General features: G+C 36.3%; 2 protein-coding genes across 3 annotated transcripts in view; both read left to right on the forward strand.

Moving 5' to 3' along the window:
- The first annotated feature begins 643 nt into the window (after positions 1–643).
- LOC106108983 lies at positions 644–16,709 on the forward strand. The gene is made up of 18 exons (XM_013290358.1): positions 644–688; positions 2,929–3,072; positions 4,253–4,377; positions 4,485–4,660; positions 4,940–5,073; positions 5,836–6,026; positions 6,454–6,660; positions 7,013–7,155; positions 7,437–7,588; positions 7,889–8,070; positions 8,366–8,541; positions 8,649–9,055; positions 11,872–12,061; positions 12,421–12,833; positions 13,415–13,584; positions 14,199–14,308; positions 15,642–15,801; positions 16,123–16,709. The coding sequence occupies exons 2-18, from the start codon at positions 2,931–2,933 to the stop codon at positions 16,543–16,545; spliced, it is 3,501 nt and encodes a 1,166-aa protein (XP_013145812.1). The 5' UTR covers positions 644–688; positions 2,929–2,930; the 3' UTR covers positions 16,546–16,709.
- A 4,690-nt stretch (positions 16,710–21,399) lies between these two features.
- Positions 21,400–24,011, forward strand: part of LOC106108816 — a 32,474-nt gene continuing 29,862 nt past the window's right edge. For both annotated transcript variants that reach the window (XM_013290092.1, XM_013290093.1), the window contains exon 1: positions 21,400–21,655. The gene's annotated coding sequence lies outside the window, so the exon portion shown is untranslated. The remainder of the gene's footprint in view (positions 21,656–24,011) is intronic.

Below are 24,011 nucleotides of genomic sequence, written 5' to 3' on the forward strand. Positions count from 1 at the left end.
GGCATATCCGGTAGAAGTGTACATTTTTCCGATGTGTTTTGACTAGTGATTATACGACGCTAGACATAGATTTAGGCTAGATCTAGAGGAGAAGGGACTCCTAGTATTAGTTTAATATTTTTCCTGGAAGTGTTCATATGTATTTTACATTTTTGGCGCCTAAGTCTGGTAGCTACACGTCTTCCTCCTCATGAAAACCTGAGATTTATAACAATGTCAATACATCTTAGTAAGAATGCCAGTTTTCTTCTCTTTTCTTTTTTTCTTATGTAGTAGAGTATGGAGGTCATTAGTAATTATTCTGATATTTCATAACGGTTTTTAAATCGATATAAAATGAACATCGGTAAAAAAAGTATAGAACGTAAATATTGAGGTAAAATTAAGCAAAGATGTGTAGACGATAATAATTCAAAACGAGCAGCGAATACAATAGTCATCGTGTACAATAGCCTATTCGGCTAAAAGCCGCTTCCGTGCTCCCATGCGAGCCAAACACAAACCAAACACTCGTTTCCCGCCGCGCCTCGAGCTGGCTGTATACTTCATTGCCAGTGTTTTACAAAACAAAAAAAGTTTGTTTCGCGCGGAAAATTTTGGCGTTTAAAAATGTAAAAAGATAACTTTTGTTTTACGTTTGTTTTTAATTTATTTTTAATGTGTTATGGATTCACGTTTTATTTATAAGGTAGGATTTTTACATTATATTTGTAATTTATAAAACAAGTTCTTTTGCGTTAATCGTTAAAAGTGTTAACATCGATGAGTTAAAATCCTTTAAAAAAGCAAATTAAAAAATAAACACACAACTCAATGCTGGCCGCATGCAGATAACGAATTAAATTGCTTCGTTCCTTTTTTGAATTAACTCGACCAAAATTGCGTGGCTGAAATTCAAAAGTTAAAACGAGTTTTAAATTGAGAAGAGTTTCGCGCGGCAATGCGCCGTCTGAAAAATGTGAATTAAATTGTCATTTAAGTACGTGAATATGTTTTAATGTGTCATCAGATCTCCAATATGTAGGAGAGTTCGCAGAGTTAGAGATTTTTATCTTTAAAACGAAGCAATGAACAAAATTTAAGTTGGGATTTTTTTTGGAAACAGTATTTTTAATTTTGAACGTGTTTTATAGTATAAGCATTTTACATACAATTACCTATACGAATGCGTCATCGATCCCTGCTTAACTGATGCGGTTTTTGTCAAACATACTTGTATACTTTATGCTTAAAGGCGTCTAGCAAGTGACTTAAAAGTTATGTCACCTTTTAAGCGATGACGTATAAAATGTCCCGGGTTAACTCCTTAGGGAACCCTCGAGTTACTCGTAATTATATTCAGACTAAGCGTTTTTTGCCCGTAACCATTACACTCCTGGTGTATCTATTTACCTTGTTAATGCAAAAATGGCAGTATTTTCTTGAATTTGCAAGTAACACTAACGTCTTAATGTATACATGTTTGCGTCTAATGCACAATGTACGTAGAAAATAGGAAAGTAGGTTACTGAGGTAAATGGTATCACTCAGGGTGAGCTCTCCCGACCTTTCGGGGTAATTATACTGCATATAAAGATTGTTGACACAGACTTAAAACTTTTTTTTTATATTTTTTACATCGTCTGTGCCGGAATCTTTATTATTACATTTAGCCAATTGTGTCTTGGTTTACATTGTAGATTGAATTCAGTTAAGTTTTTTCAAACCGTTTATATTGAAGTACACAAAAATATCTATATAGTTATACGAATAGAGAATGTTTAGTGTTAATGTTTAGTCATAAAATAATACATTACGTACTAAGTCATAAAAATAATGCTTGTATCATAATAAGATAATATATTTCATTAAGTCAACATCTAACGAAAAAATGGTGAACATTGTAGATGTCCATGGTCATCGGTAAATCACCACAATTACCGTCAATGGACAAATGACGCGTCATTTTTAACTTGCATTCAAATAGAAGGTCGATAATCGCTCGCCTGTGACATGCCAGTTTCACTAAAAGAACGCAATACACAAAAATTTTTAGAACAAAATCCGATGGTGCCCAGACTTACGTCATTATAGCAAGGCGGCAAGGACTTTCAACCTTGTTAAAATGATGTTAAGATCATGGGATCTTCATTGGACTATTCATAGTATCAACACCTAAGTGATACTCAAACTAGGTTAAGTATAAGTTAAGTAACTTTTATCGTTAATGTGAACACGATGAAGTCAATTCATGCATAGCAAGGACAAGATGTTTTACAGCATTATCTACTAAAAGACAATGTCACGAAGTTTTTGCACTTTGTGAGTAGCCGTGAATTTCCAATGTCAAGAACAAAACAAAAAATCAATAATGTTGTTCAACTTCATACTTATTTCTGTTGCAAAGGAAAGCGTCAATTGACATCGCACCCATGGGTAGGAAATAAACGTCCTCGACTATACAAGCACATAAATGAACAATATTAACATAATACAATTTAGTATAGAGTAATCCAGCTCCCTCACGGTCACCTGTGCGCATGACCGGCGTCAGATAAAGCACTTCCGGCGGACGCTGAACAATTGCTACCACTAAGTACTGAACATTGTACGATACATGAATAATCGATTTTTGATTTAGATTGACTGTTATCAGTAAATTGTGCTTGGTACTCGCTAGAAATAATTCGGTAATAAATTAAAACACCGAAAATGTGTAACTGGCAATTGTATATTTTCTAATCAATTCAAAACGTCCATAGCTAGTTTAAATCCGACTCGAAGGACCTTATGTATCGTCTGTAGATGTCAGAATAAAACACGCAATTACAGTGCGTTTTCTAAAACTACCTACATCTCGGTGTTGCTGAAAATTTCAATAGGATTTGAAAGATATTGGCTACTCGTATAGATTGTCGGGTGTCAGTAATGCATGGTAATTGGTATCAGTAATGGGTTCCGGAGCATCCGGGCTGGTGGGCGAAGTGCCGGGCACTGATCTGCGGCTGCCGGCCTCCGGATTGCGCTTCTCTTTACACCAACTTCGCGCTCTCAATTCATACATTGACATCTTGTATGAGGAGGATCAGAAAGGTATCAGAATATTACATCATAAATACGTCACCTGACACTTAAATCAAATTTACAAAAGCACATGTCACTATTTTTAGAAAGGAAATAAGAGAGATGTTAAGTGCGCACATTTTTGACTTAACTATCGAACGACTGTTTAGCCTAGCTTTGATTCCTATAAGCTTACATTGAGGTGCACAAACTACTCGATTTTTAAACACGTAACAATCGACAATCTCACAACTCTTGTGAGATAGTTTAGCCAAAGTGTGCCCGCTCTAAATGTTAGTTCATCTTATGTTTAGACGCTGCAGATTTGTCAACTTATGTTTAAAAGGTTTTGTATTTGATCGACCTTAGTAATCCTTTGCTATTGCGAAGAATTATTTAAATGACAATTACAAAGTTACCATGATACGAATATCGTGACTGAGTACTTATCAATGTAAGCAAAGGGGGGCAAGGGAGTTAATACAATGAGCTATTATGGTGAAGCACAAATACCTACGTGTCATGTTACAATACTAATCGTGTCTGATTGTATACAATTTTATATTTTAATAATGACTTTATAAACTTACAAAATAATCTATCTAAAAACACTGCCTAAATTATCACTCCCTAATCTACCTTACCTTGATCGAGGTAAGAACCAACCCATATGGCATATTTGCCGTTACATAGTGTAACGTGTTAAACGGTGAGCAATTATGTAATCAGTATTATAACGAGAAACTAGCTTAATGTAACATCGATTAGTACGCACTTTTAGAGTAAATATTTAAAGCGGACGCACACCTTTGACTAAACTTTGACAACTGTTGTGCGATTGTCGATTGTTTCGCAGCCAATTCAACCGTTTAGTTGCACAACTAAAGATAGAAATAGAAATAGAAATGATTTTATTGAAAAACAAGAGATTAACAATTAAAAGAACAGTTATACCAAGTAAAAGATAATTACAATTTGTGGTTAATATATGTTTATGACCACATTAGGCAATACCTGTATCGTGGGCACCGAAAACAACAGTAAAAATCTTTCCTGCTGAGATGACTTAGATGCGAGTAATGTTCGCTTATGAGATCACAGCAATCAAACCGAGACTAAACAGTTGCTCGATATTTTAGTTTCAGGTGTGCGCACGCTCTTAACCAATGTTAGAGATTTCAAACTGTTAACTATGTATATTATCATGTAGGTCGTATAACAACGGAGACGGAATGCATTGTGGAGGGAATTGTGCAAAACATAGTGGATGGCGCCGGGCAAAGGGATCCGCGCTTCAGGTGCTGCCATCTGATCGCATTGCATAGAAACAAAAAGGTATTTCTTTTATTACTGAGCTGTTTGGCTGTTTTGTATTGTGTTAGAAGCAACTAAACTATTGCAGCATGAAGAAGAATATGTAGAAGTTTTGATGGTTTGTTTAGATGCGATCTCGTTCTTTGGAATATCTGGTGACACTGGACGGTTTGCCGACCCTGAACGGTGAGAGTGCGCACTGCCGGCTGCAAGAAGGACCTGCTGGGTACGGCAAGATTCTGCTCACGGGTAGGGAGGCCGACAAATGGGCAGAGTTCCTGACACCCACGGGATATCTCTGCAGGTATATTTTATTGGGACAGTTACATATGGTTTTTTAGTCACTGTTATCATGATAAGTTCATTCTTGAGAAAATTTATTATTTATTTTTATCATTTAAAACGTCTAAGATCTAAACGATCTTTATTAAAACAGAAGGGTTGGGATCTCAAGGGAAATAATTATTTTAAAATGTACGGTGATTCCTGGCATTTTACGCCACGTGGTAGTGTGTTTACGCTTTATTATATTAGTATAAATAAGTATAGATACAGATGTTAATACTGAATTGGTGTCTGGCAGAGACAAGGTGGTGGAGCGCTGGGTGCAGCTGCTGGCGCGGGGCGCGCGCGGCAGGGGGGGCGGGGCGTCCCGCGTGCTCAGCGCACGAGCAGCCGCGTTCGTGCGCCCGCAGCGATACTGCTATTTGGAAACTGGTAAATCCACTACAAACCCTCATTTCCCTCAGTTTTCAGGTCAACTGACACTTACAATCTTGTGTACACATACTGTTTTATCTGATCGGTGAACCGTTAAAATTAAAATTATTTGTGTATATTGCTATCTCTTTTCAATTTTTAGACGAATTACAAACTGATTGTGTTCGTGATGTTCGGTGATATAGTATTTATTTATGTACAGACATCAAAAAGTTTAAAGAACGCGTATTAAATCATCTATAATTTATTACGTAAAAACCTATTCAATAAATTGTTCATTCATATGAAGTTATTGAATACAAGCAACATTGTTTAATTTTGTTTGTGTTGGGAGAACAATACAATATCAAAACTAAATTATAGTATTGTGCTGATGTAAAATTGAAGTTGTTGACGAAGTTTGATTATGTTTGTTTTAAACTTCCAATTATCAAAATAAATTATTATAATGGCTAGAGTTAGCTTCTCCATTTCTATGAGCAAAAGGAAAACAGTATCTAAAACTGTAAGGAGAAGTTAAACTTGCGTCAACAATACCTATTAAACATAATAGAAGCTTTTTCCCGCGACTCCGTACGCGTATAATAATAAAAAAGAGTGAGTAGCCTATGTAATCTTCCAGACTACTCTCTACGTCTATATGAAATTTCATCAGGACCCGTTCAGCAGTTCAGATTACAAACTCTAACAAACATCCATCTTTTCGCATTTATAATATTAGTAAGATGTAATATCTCCAATAGTGTTTGAATTCGGCAGTATCCCAGCAGCGGAGGTGCGAGCGGCTGGCGATAGTGGAGGGCGCGGCGTGGGTGGTGGTGCGCGTGGGCGCGGCGCAGGCCGAGGCCAAGCTGGTGCTGAGCGCGCGCGCGGCCGGCTGCAGCCCGCACCTCGCCCGCCTGCCGCTCACACACCCCCTGGCGCTGCTGCACTATACTGCCGCTCAGGAGGTCCACAAACTTCATACTACAAAATCGTCTCATCATCTTCTTATAGGGCGCACCGTGTTTTTGTCCTCCAACTAAGTCGTTTCATCCGTCATCTTAGCATCACTCCCTGCATGCTGTCGACTCCAATCTCTTATAAAATTGATCGACGCAAAATAGAGAGGGGAGATCTATTTACGTGATGTGGTCTTCTAGAATATAAGGAAACGCCGTAAAGTTGTTCTTTCCTTTGTGTTTGTAAGCGTGGGCTGTATATTGGTCTGTAAATAAATAATAGACTTTGTAGTTCAATATTATAACGGCAAATTGTTACAAACAAAAAAATGAAATGTAAACACTTGCGGAGGGCAACTTCTAAAAGGGTCCCGCCGTGTTTCTTACATGTGTTGCAGTATCAGGCAACAGTGTTAGATACAATAGTATTTTGCAGGGCTACTACGCGGCGGCAGTGGGTCCCCCTGGAGGAGTGGGGGGCGGTACGGGGTGCGCGGGGGGCGAGCGCGGCGCGCTGTGGCAGCTGCGGCAGCCCGCGCTGGACGCCGCGCTCGACACGCACTGCTCAGACCTCTCAACTGTCGCCAGAGTAGCGGGAGCTCTGAATGCACTCATTGATAATATGCGCGAAGGATCTTATCAGGTTAGTCAGCACAATGGACACTAGGTTAGGACTTTCTAAATTCTTAATTAATCTCATCATCTATTTTAAATAAAGTCTTTTATCATAAGTAAATGTCAATATTCATTCTATGAAAAACCGACAAGATAACGATTTAATTGTTGACCTACTGCTGAAGATGATCCGTCAGGCGAACCTTGCTTGCTGGCAAAGCGACCGTGACGAGCGCTGCCCATGACATTTGCAATAGCGGATGCGTTGCCTACTCTTATTTGACAGAGGAGAAGACGCACATAAAGAGGATATTTCCCCTTCCTATCCGTCTTCTGCACCGTCAAATGCTCTTTGTTATATGAATATGTTCGTTGTGTAGGGCTCCACGCGCCTGCTGAGCCGCTACATGTCGTGGTGCGCGCTGCGCCGGCGGCTGTACCGCGCGGCGCAGCTGCACAGCGTCGCCGCCAGGAGCCTCGCCGCCGCACACGCCTCGCATCATCTGCTCCTCGTTCTAGATTCGTAAGAACCAACGTAAACTATTAATTTTCGGTTCACTTGGCCTGAACAGTTGAACAATTGCGACAGTGTCATAGGTTGCATGACGTCACTGGCTTCATTTAGTGTACATACTGCCAGTTGAATGACAGTCCATTTGTTGAACGCTACTGAACTGTATTGGTCAAGTGTTAACCGCGCATGAGATCTCTACTTTGGGAAGTAGAAGTTGTAATATGGACGCAGACATTTCCATGGCTTTAGACTATGGCTTTTTTAATGCTATTTTTGGAATTTGTTGTCAGGTTATTGCAGGTGTGCTGTCGCGGCGGGCAGGCCGGCTTCCTGTTCCCTGCGCAGCGCGGCGAGCTGGCGCGACGCGGTGCGCGTGATGACGACTGGGCGACTGATGCTACCTGCATCAGGAGTTGTCTATTGCATCTTCATAAACTAGCTGGTAATCCTCTATTCTCGAGTTTAATTAAATTACATCGGGCTTACTAGTGCTATTGATAAAAATTAAAATCGTTTTTGTTAATGTTTAAAAAACTAGCTGTTATTCGCGCCTTCGTTCGCGTGAAATTAAAAAATAATGAAAAACATAATCTATGTTACTCACTGATGTAGCTTTTTAATGGTAAAAGGTAAATGAAATCGGCCCAGTAGTTTTATAGTTATTTCAAAACGTACAAAAATACAAATCTTTCCTCTTCATACCATACATTTATAGATATATTCTCCAATTGTTTTTGTATAGTGGGGGAAGAAATCCAGCGAACACCATCAGAGTCGTTGGAGGCGGCGCTGTTCAGTCGCTGGGAGAGCGTCAACAAGGAGTCGCGGTCCTCGCTGGCCGCCAGCAGCTGCAGCCCGCGACAGCTGCGCTACCTCACTCGCGTGGCGCGAGAACTCATCTCCTGCAAGAACATGATGCCATATGTAAGGAGTATGAAACGTTCTCACTTCTTATCGACACACCAATGACGTCATAGCACACATATCATTTCTACAAATAGGTAACTAGGTTTTTCCCGCGGCTCAGTCCGCGTGGAACTAAAAAAAAAATACAAAATTAAGTCTATGTGTTCTTCAAGATTCCTCTACAGCGATGCTAAATTTCGGTGAGCCCCGTTCAGCAGTTTAACAAACTCTAACAAACATCCATCTAAACTCCCGCATTTATAACATAAGTAAGAGAATTTACGATTCAATAATTTTCTTGTACTACCCTTAGGAAAATGGAAACACGTTCAAGGAGAATTTGATACAAGCCACCTCCCAGCACCAGGAGTCCATTGAGGAGTTGGTGCATGTGCTGGCGATACTGCTGGACCAGGCGCGGGATTCCTACCTCTATAACATTCTTAATAGAAATGGTGGAGAATTTGACAAGGAACTATCAGCTTACAGGTAAAATACTCTTTAAAGAATGTTCTGTTTCTTTATTTTTAAACCTAATTGGAACCTAAAGGAAAATTTCTTATCTGGTTGATGTCAACTGCTTTTTATGTGATAAGGTCGAAGAAATGGAACAAATTAAGAGATTACTACGACGCGTCATCAGCCTGCCTCATAGATGCTGCTAGAAGAGATCCAGAACTTAGAAAAGAAGATTTATCCGACATTAATCTCATGAAACACGTTCTTCTATGGCTTCACAAAGGAGTTAAAGAGGATAAGAAGTATTTAGGACCCGTTCTAAAGCCGTATCTGGATGCACTTTTTGATGTTTCTATAGAAAATTGCTGGTTCTTGGAAGAGTTTGATGCTAGAAAGTGTGAGGTGGAACGTCAAGGTTTAGAAGAATATTGTTTAGGAGTTCAGAGCGGGGAGATAGAACCTTGTATGGGATTATTGGATGCTGCTAAGACTATGAGCTGGGCAAAGGCTATGGTCGACTTTGTGGATAGATTCCGTCATGTAGGTTAGTATATCTTCTTATCTATACTTCTATACTAATATAACAAAGCGTAATCATACACTACTTTGCGGCGTAGGACGTCAGATATCACAGCATTTTTTTTAACAATTCTTATTTTAATAAATAGCCCTACACATACGAAACGCTTTAGGCTACATATTTTCACGCTATTAAACGTAAGGGGTAAATAAATTGGAAAAACCTACATGTGGGAAAGGGACCATAAACAAGCTCCAAACGTTAAGGAAGCAAGGTTTATATGGTAACGGTAATTTTTACATTTGCAATTGAGTATTTGACAAACGTAAAAAAATAAGGTTTTTTTAATTTTATGAAGATGAAGCCGCACGAGAGCAGCTAGTTGCTTTGTAATAGTTGCATGGTTTTACGTGCAAATTCCTATATGCCAATTGTAATATTTTTGAACGAATAAAAGTTATTTGATGACAATCTCATCTTACATTATACTGGAATACCTAAACGTAACTTTGGTTCAAGTTGTACTTGCGTTTTATTTGTTACAAAACATCACTATTATAGTTGAAAAGCCATACATTTCATGTAGGTTTTTTTATGAACGAATTGTTAGGTAAATAAACGATTTGTTTTACCAGTCGTGTGCACAATGGCACAAGCAGCAGCACTCGGCCTACATAGCTCTCCAGCTTTGCTGCGGGCGCAGTCAGGACGCTTTGTACTAAACTGGGCTGTTGTTCTTTAACTGGGCCCTTTCCTATGAATTGTTTTTGTTAATATTATATGAGCAAGGATTTTCTTTAGAGACTTAGGGACTGACAGGGTACAAATAAATTCTTTTATAAGCATGTTTCTATTTATCTGATCATTAAGAGGGCACAATATTGACTAAACTATTGCAAATCTGTTTAGTTTCGCTTTACTTCCTATGAGGGTGGTATCCGCTTATATGGAGGTGCGCACACTACTCGATTTTTAGTTATGCAACTAAACAGTTGGATTGGCTACGAAACAATCGACAATCGTGCAACGGTTGTGCGATAATTTGGACAAAGTTGTGCGCCGCCTTCAAGTGTTTTAAGTCTTTGTGACAAAGAACTAAGCATTTGTTAATATCTTATCTTGTAATTTTTTGCATTTAACTTGCATATTACTAAAAAGGCTTTATATGAAAAACTGTAATTAGTTTACGTCAACCACATTAACAGAAATGCAATACGGATAGCTGATTCGAATCCGGTCGGATCAAAATTTCAACAAAACTCCGGTCTATGTGCGAATACGTTTATATTTTAATACTACCAGTTAGAGTTGAACTCGAGAGAGTGCTTGCTCTCGGCGATGGGGCTCTCGAGTAAGGGTCAAAGGTGCCTGGTGAAAAGTTAATGCCGGGTCAGATTGCGGCACTGATACATAATTAATGGAAGAGCCTTTTGTTGCGTACTAACTAGAAGAAATATTTGATAATAATTTATTTTTATTGTTTATAAAACTTGCGACTTACCAAGATATGGTAAATTAGTAATCTATACTACTATTAAAAAGAGGAAAGAATTGTATTTTTGTATGTATTTGATTCACCCAAAAAGTACTGGGCTGATTTAAAAAATATCTTCAACTTTAGAACGGTAATTTATCTGTGATTAGCATAGGCTATATTATGTATTATTTTAATTTCACGCGGGCGAAGTCGCGAGCAACAGCTAGTAAGTAACACAACAGAAGAATGGATAAGGCACTTTTATCAATTGAGCGTCGTTCAAAGTAGTAAGCATGGTGGCATATCCATTTAAAATAACTCCTTGAATCGCCGGCCCAAGCTAAGTTCGATACGGGGTGTAGCATAATCCTCTCCTGTCCTGCAAGGGTTACTTGGCTTTAGGATTATATACTTTCACGGGATGAATAACTTTAAAAATACTTTCTACAACTTGTAGACTTATTTAAACAATTACGATATAAATATTTATTTTTATTACAAGTAAGTGTAATGTTAGAAGACGCTCATGGTCGAGTACAGACCTATTTTCTGATTAAAACAATTTTTATCTATACATATAATATAATTGGAGTGTCTGTTTGTATCTAAAGAAAAATTAGCGATTTCGGGAAAATGATGTATTTGCGTTGTTAATCACGAAAATCGCATTTTTTTTGTCTGTCTGTCTGCAAGCCGCGTTTGTTTCGGGTAATTAACAATAAAAACATAAAATGCAGATTTAGGTGTTACATAGTGTCTTGCGATAACAACACAACTTTTCAATATTCTTAATGGTGTAGTTTGTCGAAACTATGGTATTCATTGTTATAAATATAAAATAAGGTCGTGAATACACCCCTGCGTAGCGGCATCTCAAGGGAAATGTAACTTTCAAAAAGTTCAGTAGTAGCAAAGCTTTCCCCTTGATTGGGGCGATATATCTGCAGATAGGGAATGCAGGGGTAGGGACAACAATCATTCATAGCTTCATTTATTTATAAGATACTCATGTGAAGATATACCGTTCGTTTACAGTGTACTTAACAACTTGTAATTTAGAACTTTATTTTATAAAAATTACATATTTAGTAAACACCAGATGTTGCTAGTGACTTAGTCCGCGTGATGTAAAAGAAATGTAGCCTATGTTACAGATAAATTAACTTTCTAACGGTAAAGGGATTTTTAAAATCGGCCCATTTGTTTTTGAGTTATTCCAATACATACAAAATACAAAAATACCAATCTTTCTTAATCATAATATTAGTATAGATATGTTTGATTTTAAAATATACTGATCCAGAAGCCACTTCAATAGTGCAACATCTTTAAGAGGTTTTTATTGTATATGCTTTTGTAATAGAGTTCCGGCTGGTGTTCCCTACTGGCGAGGGTGTGGCGATGTCGTGTCCCGTGCGGCTGCCTTCGCGCCGCGAACACAGCAGTGCGCGGGCGCTCACGCTGAACCGCCGCGACAAAGCGCACGCCAAGGTCAAGTTGACCACCAGATGTGTACTCGCCGCATTCCACTCCGCACTTTTGGGGGATAGAGGGTAAGACTAACACTAGCAATTTAGTTAAAAAAGTATAACTTAAAAGCTTTTGTCCGCGACTCCGTCTGGAATAAAAAAAAGCCAATGTGTTCTTCCAGACTATCCTCTACTATATGCCAAATTTAAGCAAAATCTGTTCTGCTGTTTTAGCTGTAAACTCTAACAAACATCCATCCATCCATCTAAACTTTCGCATTTATAACATTAGTAAGATGTACTGTCAGTATCCCCTTATGAAAAACAATTAACCTTTTGGGTTTAAAAGTTTTGAAGCAATAAATAATTCTTTACACATGTGTAAGTGATTGTATCTGAAGAGATGAATTTAGTTTGTATGTACTGTACATACAACTTTATAGATCAAAATCCAGAACCATGAGACGTCACGAGAGCTCCGAAGAAATACTTCGAAGTGTGAAATCTGGTAACTTCTGGAGGAGCAGCACTAAGCCTGACATCATTCCCTCCAGTTCCGTACAGGATATGTCTACTCTTGATAATCTCTCGAAAGTACGGAGATCTCGAAGAAGTAGACCGGCTTCTTACGGCTTTCCAGAAATTTCTATCACAGATCAATCGGATAAGAAGACCTTGAGACGGAAATATCATACACTGAAGAATTTAGTGTATACTGAACCAGTGGAAAGTATCAAAGAGTTGAAAAGACGGCCGCGGTCTGCAGGGTCTACTGTGAGGAGCAAGGAAGCTCTGAGTAGACCGAGTCTACTGGAGACGTTGGATTTTATAAACGGTGTAAAAGATGCCTTGTATGGTGAGTGTTTAAATTTCAAATAGTATTTTTTTGATTGATAAAGTTTAACTTGAAAATGTTTACATCAAGAGTTCACACATTACAAATATGATATTTTTTGAGTGTAAATAGTAATAAAAAAACACCAAAACAAATTAAAACAAAGTGAATTGTTCTGCGTTCCGTATTAAAATAATTGGAAGAAAATGTGTCAAGAGTTTTCTCGAAGTGTTTTAAAATGCAACAACTTGCATTTTCATAACATTTTAAATAACACAAAGGAAATGTGAAGCAATATTCATTTAACATAGGACATCTTTATTGTTTCCAATAAATGCTGCATCTTTAGCGTCGGCGCACACCTTTGATTAAACGATCGCACAAAAGTTGTGCGATTGTCGGTTGTTTCGTAGCAAATTCAATTGTTTAATTGCACATCGAAAAATCTAGTAGTGTGCGCACATCCATATAAGGTCATAGGAATCAAAGCAGGACTAAACAGTTGTGCGCACGCTCTTAATAAAGATAGCTCTTTATTTACTTTCAGATTTATTTATTTTGTCGTTCAATTTTAACTCATTGTATTTGTATTTGTTGATCAGAGGAGTCAGGGACGTCGGAGGCGGAGGAGTGCGGCTGGTCGTACGAGGAGGAGTGTCTGCTGAGCAGCAGGTCGCCGGCCAACCTGCTGGCGGCGCTGAGCGCGCCCGAGCTGCTGCACCTCACGCTCGGAGACCTGGTCTCCGGCCTGCTGCAGCGCGGCAGGTTCACGGTGAGACATGTCTGACTACTATTCACCGAGTTTAATGTAATAAAATAGATTATAATAAAACTTTTACCGAATAAAGAATGGATGGTTTGTATGGAAGAGAACATGCATAAGGGAGTGAATTATATGACTGCTGATAGGGATGTGTGGAAGAGTACATACTGTGCCGAACCCCTTCCTTATCCTGCGGTAGAGCGAAACAGGTTTTTGTCCAATAACTGTCATCCGTCATCCCTTTTTAATCATGTCACTTTGCATGCAATCCACCTTTTTCTAGGTCTACCTATACCGGTGTACATCCACATTCATAAATAATGTTCTCTTTGCCATACTATTAGACAACTTATTTAATTGATACTGTCGCTTTTAACTCAGAGCAATACTTCTCGTCAAGACTCAAGTTACGCGCCAATCTATCCATACTTGTAGTGACATTGACAGCTGTCAGCTAGGGACGTGACGTTTATGCCAATAATCTAGAGTTGCGCCAATTCTACAGCGCGGTACTAATTTTATTCCTAACAATACCTAGTCTTACTTTAAATCTGAACTATTTTAAAATTGGAGTCAGTTGTATGTAATCCCTGTTTGTGATTACTTCTCTAACACATGTGTAGATCCTACAAGAGCTGTGTCCGTACCTGTGCGGCGGGGGCGAGGGCGCGCTGTTCGCGCTGCACCGGCTGGCGCGCGCCGCTCGCTCCAGGAGCACTGAGAGGGCCACGAGGTCAGTATACTATTTTAAGCTAACACTTATCCAGATATTAAAACCAAGAGAATGTGAAAATAACGAAGGTATGAGAAAAATCGATAGAAGCCTATAGCATTACACTCTAAATTTGTAGCCTATGTTTATGGTGGTATAAATCAACACTACTAAGGTGTGCTTAGACTGTTCGGTCTCGCTTTGATTCGATCTTTTGTTGAACTAAATAGTTGAATTAGCTGCAAAACAATTTAATCAACAGTTTAATCAAAGGTGTGCGTGCGCTCTTATAGTAAAGGATGGTTCAACTAATTTAACTAAATAGAATTATCTGAAAGTTAGATGAAAACTACAGTCCGTAGACATTTGTGTTAGTAATAATGTTGTAGGGTGTGTACAAATTGCTGCAATAACATTAATAATACAAACATCTCCGGACCCCGGACATATTGTACGATTTATTTGCCACGCACGCGGTGTAATAACGGACACGCGTAAACCTTTGTTGGACATTGTGACGTCATTTCCGGAACGGACAAACTCTGTGTAGAACTAATTGAGATTAACTACTAATTTACAATGTAAACTAATTATTACATAACATAACCAAACTGGTTTTGTTCCTCTTTAACACAATGTTTATGAAACAATGGTGAAGTACTGAATTTTGTTTTTGTGAATTTCGTGATAACGTTAAACGAAGTATGAGAAGTCATTTTTTTATTTATTTATTTATTTATACAAACAAACATACAATATCACAATTCAAATTTGCTTTATCATTAATTTTGCTTTATTCATTGGCTTTTTAATTCAGGGAATCAACCTAGTAAAGGAGCCAAGGATATGTAATTGAACAAAATATTGAATTTAAAATTAAAAGTGAAAAAATAATGTGTGAAATATATTTGTACAATTACATGTGAATTGTAATATTGTGTTTTTGGATAAATAAATAAAAATAACTAAGTAAATATTGTAATACTTTTGGTAACGGCATTAGCACTACAACCGCCCTGAGCCAGAGGTCTAATTTTTATCAACTTCGGAGGCAGGGAAAGGGTTATGTAAGACAGAAATTTGGGTAGAGCGCCCTGGTCGCTACCGCCGGCACTGAAAACTGTTTTTTTTTTATATTATTGAGATGACAAACGAACAAGCGGTCACCTGAAACCGTTGAGATGGCGAGGCAACCGCTGCCTATAGACATCTAATAGCAGATACGTTGCCTAATCTTAGTTGACGTAGACGCACATAAAGAGGATATTTCCCCTTCCTATACATCTCCTCTACCGTCAAATCTTTTCCTTCCCATTAGAGAATTATTTTATCCTTATAAAGATTATAATTGCAGTAATTGGAAGTTACCGGAATCAGCCGAGGAAGCAAGACAGTCGGTGCAGCGCTACCGGCGCCGCCCGCCTGATGACGTGTCGGGGGACGAGGCGGCCCCGCAGCCCCCGCAGCCCCCGCAGCCCCCGCCACTGCCCCGCAACGTCAACAAAACTAATAAGGTATACACACAATATAGGATATCTATACTAATATTATAAGGAGTAAAGATTTGTATTTTGTATGTATTTTAATAACTTAAAAACTACTGGGTCGATTTCGAAAATTCTTTCACCATTAAAAAGCTACGTTTTCACTGAGTAGCATAGGCAACATTTTTTATTTTTAATTTAACGCGGGTGGAACCGCGAGCAACAGCTAGTTTCTAAATAGTAGTAACTACTACTAGAAATTGGTATATAAAACATAGTAAGAAAAATCAGTAAGAGAATGTTTTATTAATGAAACGACCCCTTCACTTCTAATTTTAATGTCTCTTGCAGATTCCTAACCACTACCCAGATTACATACCAACAAAACGTCTCCAAGATCTAGAAAATCATCTTAACTATCTCGAGCAAGTAAAATCACGTCTGACGTTACATCAAAATTCAAACTACCCACAAAATTACACCGGCATCATAAATCCCATTTACGATATCAAAATACCAAAAGACAAATTCTCTGTCAAAAGAACTAAATCCCTCGGTAGAACATTCAGTTCTAGACATGTAGGTTTAGAGATAACGAGATATAACCTAACTCTAGGTCCTAAATCAGGCAAGAAGACTAATGATGTGGTGACCGCTATGAACGGCACCAGCGGAGAGACTGGCCTCGATGTTAGGAGTCATTTCTTACAAAGATATAGCACTGAAAATGTTGTCGGTGACTCTTATAGAGTGAGCAGAATCTCTGTTGACTAGTATTTTATGTGACGCTAGCTTTCGCCCGCTATTCCGTCCGATTGGAATAAATAAAACGTAAGTTTGTAGCCTTCAATTCAAAAAAGAGATCTATTCAGCAGTTTAGGTGGCAAACTCTAACAAAAATCCATCCATCCATGTAAACTTTCGCATTTATAATATTAGTGAGATAGTAAGATTGTCAAAATTATTGATAGAATCTTTATTTTTGAAGTATTGTTAAAACTTTTATGTAAGTTAATTTTTTTATGTACTTTATTTAATGTCTATTTAATTTTTTTTTAAGTTTAATAACACTGATTTAATCTAGAAATTTACTATTCTTAAAAAATGTAATTATTAATAAATTGTTCAATTGTCTTTTTCTTAGGTTTAATTTCTTTTGTGTTGATTATTTTTATAGATCAAGAAATAAAAGTTATAATATTTTTGTCGTTTATTTTAATACATAAACCCATCACCAATATGGAAAAAAACGTTAGTAAATTTTCAGTAACATTTACTACTAACGGGCGCAGATCTTTGATGCGGTGCGATTGTCGATTGTTTGCAGCCAATTCGACTGTTTAGTTGCACAACTAAAAATCGAGTGTACCCTCCTTCATATAAGCTCATAGAAATCAGAGACTAAACAGTTGTGCGAGAGTTTAGATAAAGGTATAGGTGATCTTAAAAATAGTAAAACTACTGTAACCGTAAACTTAAAAGATAAATAAAAATTGCTTACTTCCATGATCATAGAGTTTCTCTATCATACATAGATCTTTAAAATATCGTTATTAAAGAGTATAACAATGTATGTACCATTAACATCTATAGATGTAAAAATAGGTATACGCTTCTGCATCAGTGATGTATGTAAGCCGGGCGATGATTGAGGAGCCCGCGTCCTGCCAACCTTGGCACCGCCTGCCGCGATATTAGCAAATTGCTCTGACACTTCGCGCCTTATCAACGTGTCGCTATGTGGGACACGTATTTATCCAATTACAATCTATACGTAACACTTGACAATATACTTTGTAACACTGTTTACTTGCTTTCGCCCGCGACTCCGTCTGCGTTGTATTGATAAAAACAAAAGTAGTCTATGTGTTCTTCCAGACTATACTCTACATCTATGCCTAATTTTATCTAGATCCCTACAGTACTTTAGGCTACAAACTAACAAATAGCTATCTAAACATTCGCGTATAATATTAGTAAGAATTTATCCTAGTTTAAGATAATCTAATATTGCTGTTAGATGTTATACGTTTTCTCTAACAAATTAGGTACTAAATATCTGTAGCATGTTAAATAAATTTACTAAAGCAACCCACGTAGCTCAGCTCCAAAGAGGAACGCTATTATAAATGCTTCTAGTGGTCAGGTATTCAAACAGAAGGTCGACCTAACACCGCTTAATATAGCCAATCTATGTACCTCTTCGTCTAACCAATATTATACTACTAAAGCCTTAAGGAAATTAAAAGAAAATTAAATCATCACTATCGAGAGGTTTTCTATTCTATTCTCTTCTATTCTATTTCTTGTTTATGGCTCTCCCACAGCGGATTGGGCCAGTGTCGAGTGTTTGTGGTTTTATTCTAATTTGGGAGAAACTGGCAACAAAACTCTGCTTATGGAGATGTTCGTGGGTGTACAAGCGGTCCAAATATTTTAAACTATTGAATTATATAAACCTGTTGATCTACCTAAAAAAAGAGAGGTTTCCTAAAAGATAATCTTACAATGTGTAATGTTACTTTTTTTTAATATTACTGGAGACAACTTGAACATAGTACTTATGTAACGTTGTCTAGACATGAAACTGTAAAACTATTACATATTACGTGATTTGGATTCGATTTAAACTAAAGTTAGAGCAACTTCGAAGTTGTAAGGTCATTCTCTGGTTACTTGAATGTAACTTAAGTGACAGGTTGAATAAAACTTGGCTTCAGCCGACATTGCAACTTCTATCCGGACGCACTGGACGTTCGTTGAATTTAAATATATTGTAATACTTTATAAAACTTTTCTACGATCTTATTTACATACTTTTATTTAGTTTTATGATTTGAATGATAACTGAGAAAGGTTCGGTAGGGAGAGATTTAAAAAAAGCTTTTAAATCTACTAAAAAGTCTAAGACAAGGAACAAAATTGATCTTCTAACCTTATCTCGCAATTATTAGTTTTAAAATTAATTTTAACTATTTATCTAATGACAGACTAAAAATTATATTGGACTAGCTTTCGCCTGCGACTCCGTCTTTAGAATTAAATAAAACAAAAGTGAGTAGCCTATGTAATTTTCAGACTATCGTCTACATCTATACCAAATTTAATTGAAATCCGTTGAGCCATTTAGGCTACAAACTCTAACAAACATACTTTCATCCATCCATCTAACCTTTCGCATTTTTATTAGTAAGATTAACTGAATATACAAAAAATAATACACTACACGACACGCCATTTCAGTAACCGTATTTCTCTATATCATACAATTGAGTTTATTAGATTGCGGGAAAAGCGTGAATAATGAAAAAAAAAGTGCTACGGAAGTATCTACGACGTTCTACGGCGCAGCGTTCGCTGATTATTGCCTTACAGGGTGTTCACATGATGGCGGCAATGAAGGCTCGATCGAGACAAATAAAAGACATTCAAAGAATTCCCTACAAATATGAACGATAAAGATTCGTATATTGTTAACAATTTTGTATTTTATATCGTCAGTTTTGTACGTGTCGTTGCTTTTTTTCAATATTTACTCGTAGCTTTTTAACAAAGCTTTAAGACGTGAATTGTGTAGTGTTTTCAGTGATGTGTAGTAAAATAATTTTGATTAACTATTTTCTTCCTATCAAGAAATGCAATGGAAATCTTTCACCTGATCATGAAATAATTTATTTAAAAGATTACTTATGTGTAAGAGAACTTCTGTGATTCGATTTTTATTATTTTATATACGCAAAAGTCGTTAAAACTGGTTTAGAAAGATTGTATAGTATGCATCTCGTCACGTCCGGTTGTTTGCGGGAACACAATATTGACGGCAGCTTGTATTGACCACTACTATTGTTATAATTATGTTATGTACATATACCAAATCAAGGTAAAAGTCTTAATCTGATTAAACTAAAGTCCACGCTATAGTATATAAAGAAGTGTGGAAATTCAATGAAAAACTACATTTGAGGCTAATATAGAAAGTATTGCAAATTATGTCTAACGTAAAGTTCATGAATTTTGATTTTTAGTATGAAAAATTCAAACACAGAAGTGCACATGAAATTATGTTCTTACTACGCATTTATAAGAACATAATACATTGCTATTTCCTTTAGAATTATTCCTATCAGAAAGAAGTACGAATAATATTAGTCTCCAGTTCTACATATATCAATAAATGAAAACATAAAACGAAAATGAAAAGTGATTTCCTAGAACTAAATAACGCAAATGGTAGGGGTAACATGACGCGACAATCTGTCGGGAAGACCGGCGTTTAAGTCGACTCTTTGAATTCTTACAATACATTACTGACGGAAGACATAAATCCCACTTAAAATAACTCTTATGAATATTAGCGGACATAAACATCGACAGAACGATGCAGTTTGACCTTCGTTCGTTCTTCCTTCTAGAATAACAAATCAAATTTCTTTACAAATAAACAACAAACTTTGTTATCACAATTTTTAACAATTACAACTAATATTACGGATATTGGCTCTTGTAATTGTATTTTTTAAATCTTTTGAAATTACTCTCATTCTATACGAGTGAACATTCATCTCCCTAGATATACCGCTACGAAGCATTCGTTTTGTTGCTACAGTATTCGTAGCAGCGCTACGTGAAAAGTTAGTATAATTAAAAGCGTCGGAGCGTGAGAGCCTGTTAATTAGTAATTAATTGACCTACAACATACGATGATATATGTATCATATATACAATATAATTTTTTCTTATATACATATATTAACTATGCATTAGGAATTTGCGGAAAAACAATATTTTACAACTATTTAAAACTAGCTGTTGCTCGCGACTTCGCCCGTGTGAAATTAAAAAAATATAGCCTATATTACTTACAGATAAATTACCTTTCTAACGGTGAAAGAATTTTTAAATTCGGCCCAGTAGTTTTTGAGTTATTTCAATACATACAAAAATACAAATCTTTCCTCTTTATAATATTAGTATAGATCGTTATTAAAGAGGTTTTTATTTCTATAATAATTGTAGTAACTATGTAAAATAATAGAATTATAATCATGAATAATACGGTTTTATGATTACATTGTATAATACGTGAAATTGTAAAAACATTATGTTCAAAAGTCATCTTTTTAAAATTCAAACGTGCCCAGATAACAGATGGAGTTGATTATATGCACTTACTTTTGACTATACAACTATCTCTTTCAAACCTGTGCACATTTTGATACTGACTCTTTCTAATTTTCCGTGACGCATGCGCGCTGGCTTTCCCGAAAGATGTAGGCCGGTCGAAGCTTCATATGCTGCGGGAATCCGAAATATTTTGTACAAAACGTTAACACATTAATATTGTTTTTAAAACAATGTTATTAGAAGTACTATTAAAACTGTTACATTAACTTATTCCAAGTTAATTGAAATTGTTATTTAGAGATGAAATTAAAAAAAATAAGAAGTCAAGTATTTATATTATAGAAATTAAATGTCTACGGAAAAATACTAAATTGATCGTATGTAATAGTGTTAAGGTATTATTCAATTTATAACAATGGTTACGCAAGCGGGGGTGGCAGGGAAGTGCGGGCGGAGAGAGCGGCGCGGAGGGAGCCAGCCGCTGTAGCCGGAGAGATCCCGGGCGGCGTAGCAGTCGCGTGTCGGCGTATCGCAAATATCAAATAAAAATATGACCTTGAAACTGACTTAAATAACGAACATTCAAAACAAAATGCAATCGTACAAAATTAAATTCGAATTTAGAACATTGGTGTGAGTGATAATGTTGTAGCGTTTTGCGGAATTTTTGGCTTTATTTATGTGAAAATTTATCGCGATTAGAGATGTTTTGTGTCAATTACACTGTCGGTGTTGAAGCGATTGTCTGGAATTTGTTAAGGTAAGTTAAAAACGTTTTCTAACATTATAGAAAAGAGTTAGTTGTTTTCTTAGAATTAATGCAAAAATATACAACATATCTTTATTCAAAATTATGGACGTTAATAAATCGGTGATGTTTTTTTAAGAAACAAGATAAATAACAGCATAGCAGAGTTAATATTAAACTATATCATTAATAAAATAAATAGTAGTTGACAACAATCTTTTGGTTCCAGAGTATTTTAAATAATGAATTTTAACTATTTTCTTTAAACAAATGTACCATAAAGTGAAGAGTATTTTACTGTACAACATTCTAAAATACTTTACAATCAAATAAATGAAAAAAAATAATATAAAATAACGAAATAAATTAAAATATGAAGGGGTAAATGATAGTATTATAATATTTTATAATTCCAATTTTTTGTATTTAATTTTTTTTATTCCTTTTCCTTTGTTCTCGCAAAACGCAAAGAGGTTTAGTGTGATGTAATAAGTCGACAGTTTTGACCGGCTACCACAATGTAGCAACAATACAAGTATAATAGTTATAGAAAAAATGTATAACAGTAAAAGATATATGTAGATATTTTAAAAGGCCTCTGTGTACCATAACTCAAACGGGATATTTTACGGGAAAATCTAAATTGGCAGAAAGTCAATGGTAATATTTTTTCTTTTTATTTTTAAATCTGTTTTAATTTTATGTGATTAATAAGTAATTAATAATTGTGCTTGTTAATTTATATTAATTGATGGAATAATATCGACAGAAGCGCATGACTTTTTAATTTAGATAATGTAACAGTTTTCTATTATAATAATGAAAACTCTGTTCAACTTTCTAAAAAATTCACTCCACGTCTCTACGGACATTCCAGAATTTGTAATTTACTTGCTTAATTTTAAGTAAATTCCTGACAAACTTAAATTCAACATTGTGCATGCATTTTTAATGTCCATAATGCAACATTTTTCAGGTTCTTTAAAGTAAGTATTTTTGAAACAAACGTTTTCGCGAGTACCTCAACATAATGCAACCTCAACACAAAAGAACAACGCTCTCCAGTCGCGTTTACTTGTTTATTCCAGCAGTATTAAGTGCTCTTGTTTACTGAGATTTTTTATGTCTACGTACATAGACGTCTAACAGGTTAGAACTAGCTTTCACCCGCGACTTCTGTACGAGCGAAATTAAAAAAAAAACTTAAGTAGTAGCCTATGTGTTCTTACAAACTAAGTTCATAGGTAAATTTCATGAAAATCGTTCAAAACTTTAATCTACAAACTCTTAACATCCAATCATTCAAACTATCGCATTTATAATATTAGTAAGATTAGAACTATAGTCGATTGTCATTTGTTTTTACAATAACCATCGATGTATCGATTGATGTTTTTTTGTTTTGTTTACTGTATGGTCAATAACCAGTACAATGCGACGACCACGGAGATATAATTTGCAATATACTATGTTAATCTATACTATCTATATCTATACTATTATAATAAAGCGTAAACACACACTTCTTTGTTGCCTAAGATGTCAGCAATTACAGCATATTTTTGCATAATTCTTTCTTAATTGAAAAGCCCTACACTTACGTCAGGCTTTAGGCTATATATTTTCACGCCATTAAACTTAGGGCCTAAATATTTTGGATAAAACCCCTAATATATGAAATAGACCATAAGTTGCTGCCAACATCAAGAAAGGAGGATTGCTAAGGCTTGTCATGTCATGCCATTTTGACATTTGCTATTGCTAATTTGATAAATGCGAAAATTTAGATGGATGGATGGATGTTTGTTAGAATTTGTAGCCTAAACAGATTAACGAATCTCGATGAAATTTGGCATAGATGTAAAAGATAGTTTGGAAGAACACATAGGCTACTTTCTTTTTTTTTTAATTCCTCGCAGACGGAGTCGCGGGCGAAAGCTAGTTGTAATCTATAGCTGTAACTATTTCAAATAACTTTTATTATTTAAACTTATATTATACAATAGTATTTTCAATTGTATTTTCTTTAGAAATGGGCTATTTCATGCAAACAAACATGTTATGCGACGAAACGATAGGGACATAAACCAGAATGGGGATGGCTATAAAGGGAGAGGAAGACCGAAGAAAGTATGGATGGATGGTGTGAAAGAGGATATGCTTAAGAAAGGAGTGGTTTCAGATATGACGGCTGATAGAGATGTATGGAAGAGCAGCACATACTGTGCCGACCCTCCGTAAGGGATAAGGGCAGGTGGATGATGATGACTTGCAAACGTAAAAATGAAACAAAAAAATGGGACCCACCTGCAAGCATTACCTTTCGGATAAAAAAAGAATTATCAAAATCGGTCCACTAGCAGCGGAG

The sequence above is a fragment of the Papilio polytes genome, unplaced genomic scaffold (genome assembly GCF_000836215.1).
Source record: "Papilio polytes unplaced genomic scaffold, Ppol_1.0 DF821400.1, whole genome shotgun sequence".
NCBI classification, from domain to species: domain Eukaryota; kingdom Metazoa; phylum Arthropoda; class Insecta; order Lepidoptera; family Papilionidae; genus Papilio; species Papilio polytes.

Excerpts from the sequence above, each read along its gene's own strand:
- LOC106108983 (XM_013290358.1), top strand. The coding sequence starts at position 2,931 with ATGGGTTCCGGAGCATCCGGGCTGGTGGGCGAAGTGCCGGGCACTGAT. Across the intron at positions 6,027-6,453 it reads ACTATACTGCCGCTCAGGAG|GGCTACTACGCGGCGGCAGT; the intron begins GTCCACAAACTT and ends AGTATTTTGCAG. Across the intron at positions 8,542-8,648 it reads AAGGAACTATCAGCTTACAG|GTCGAAGAAATGGAACAAAT; the intron begins GTAAAATACTCT and ends TTATGTGATAAG.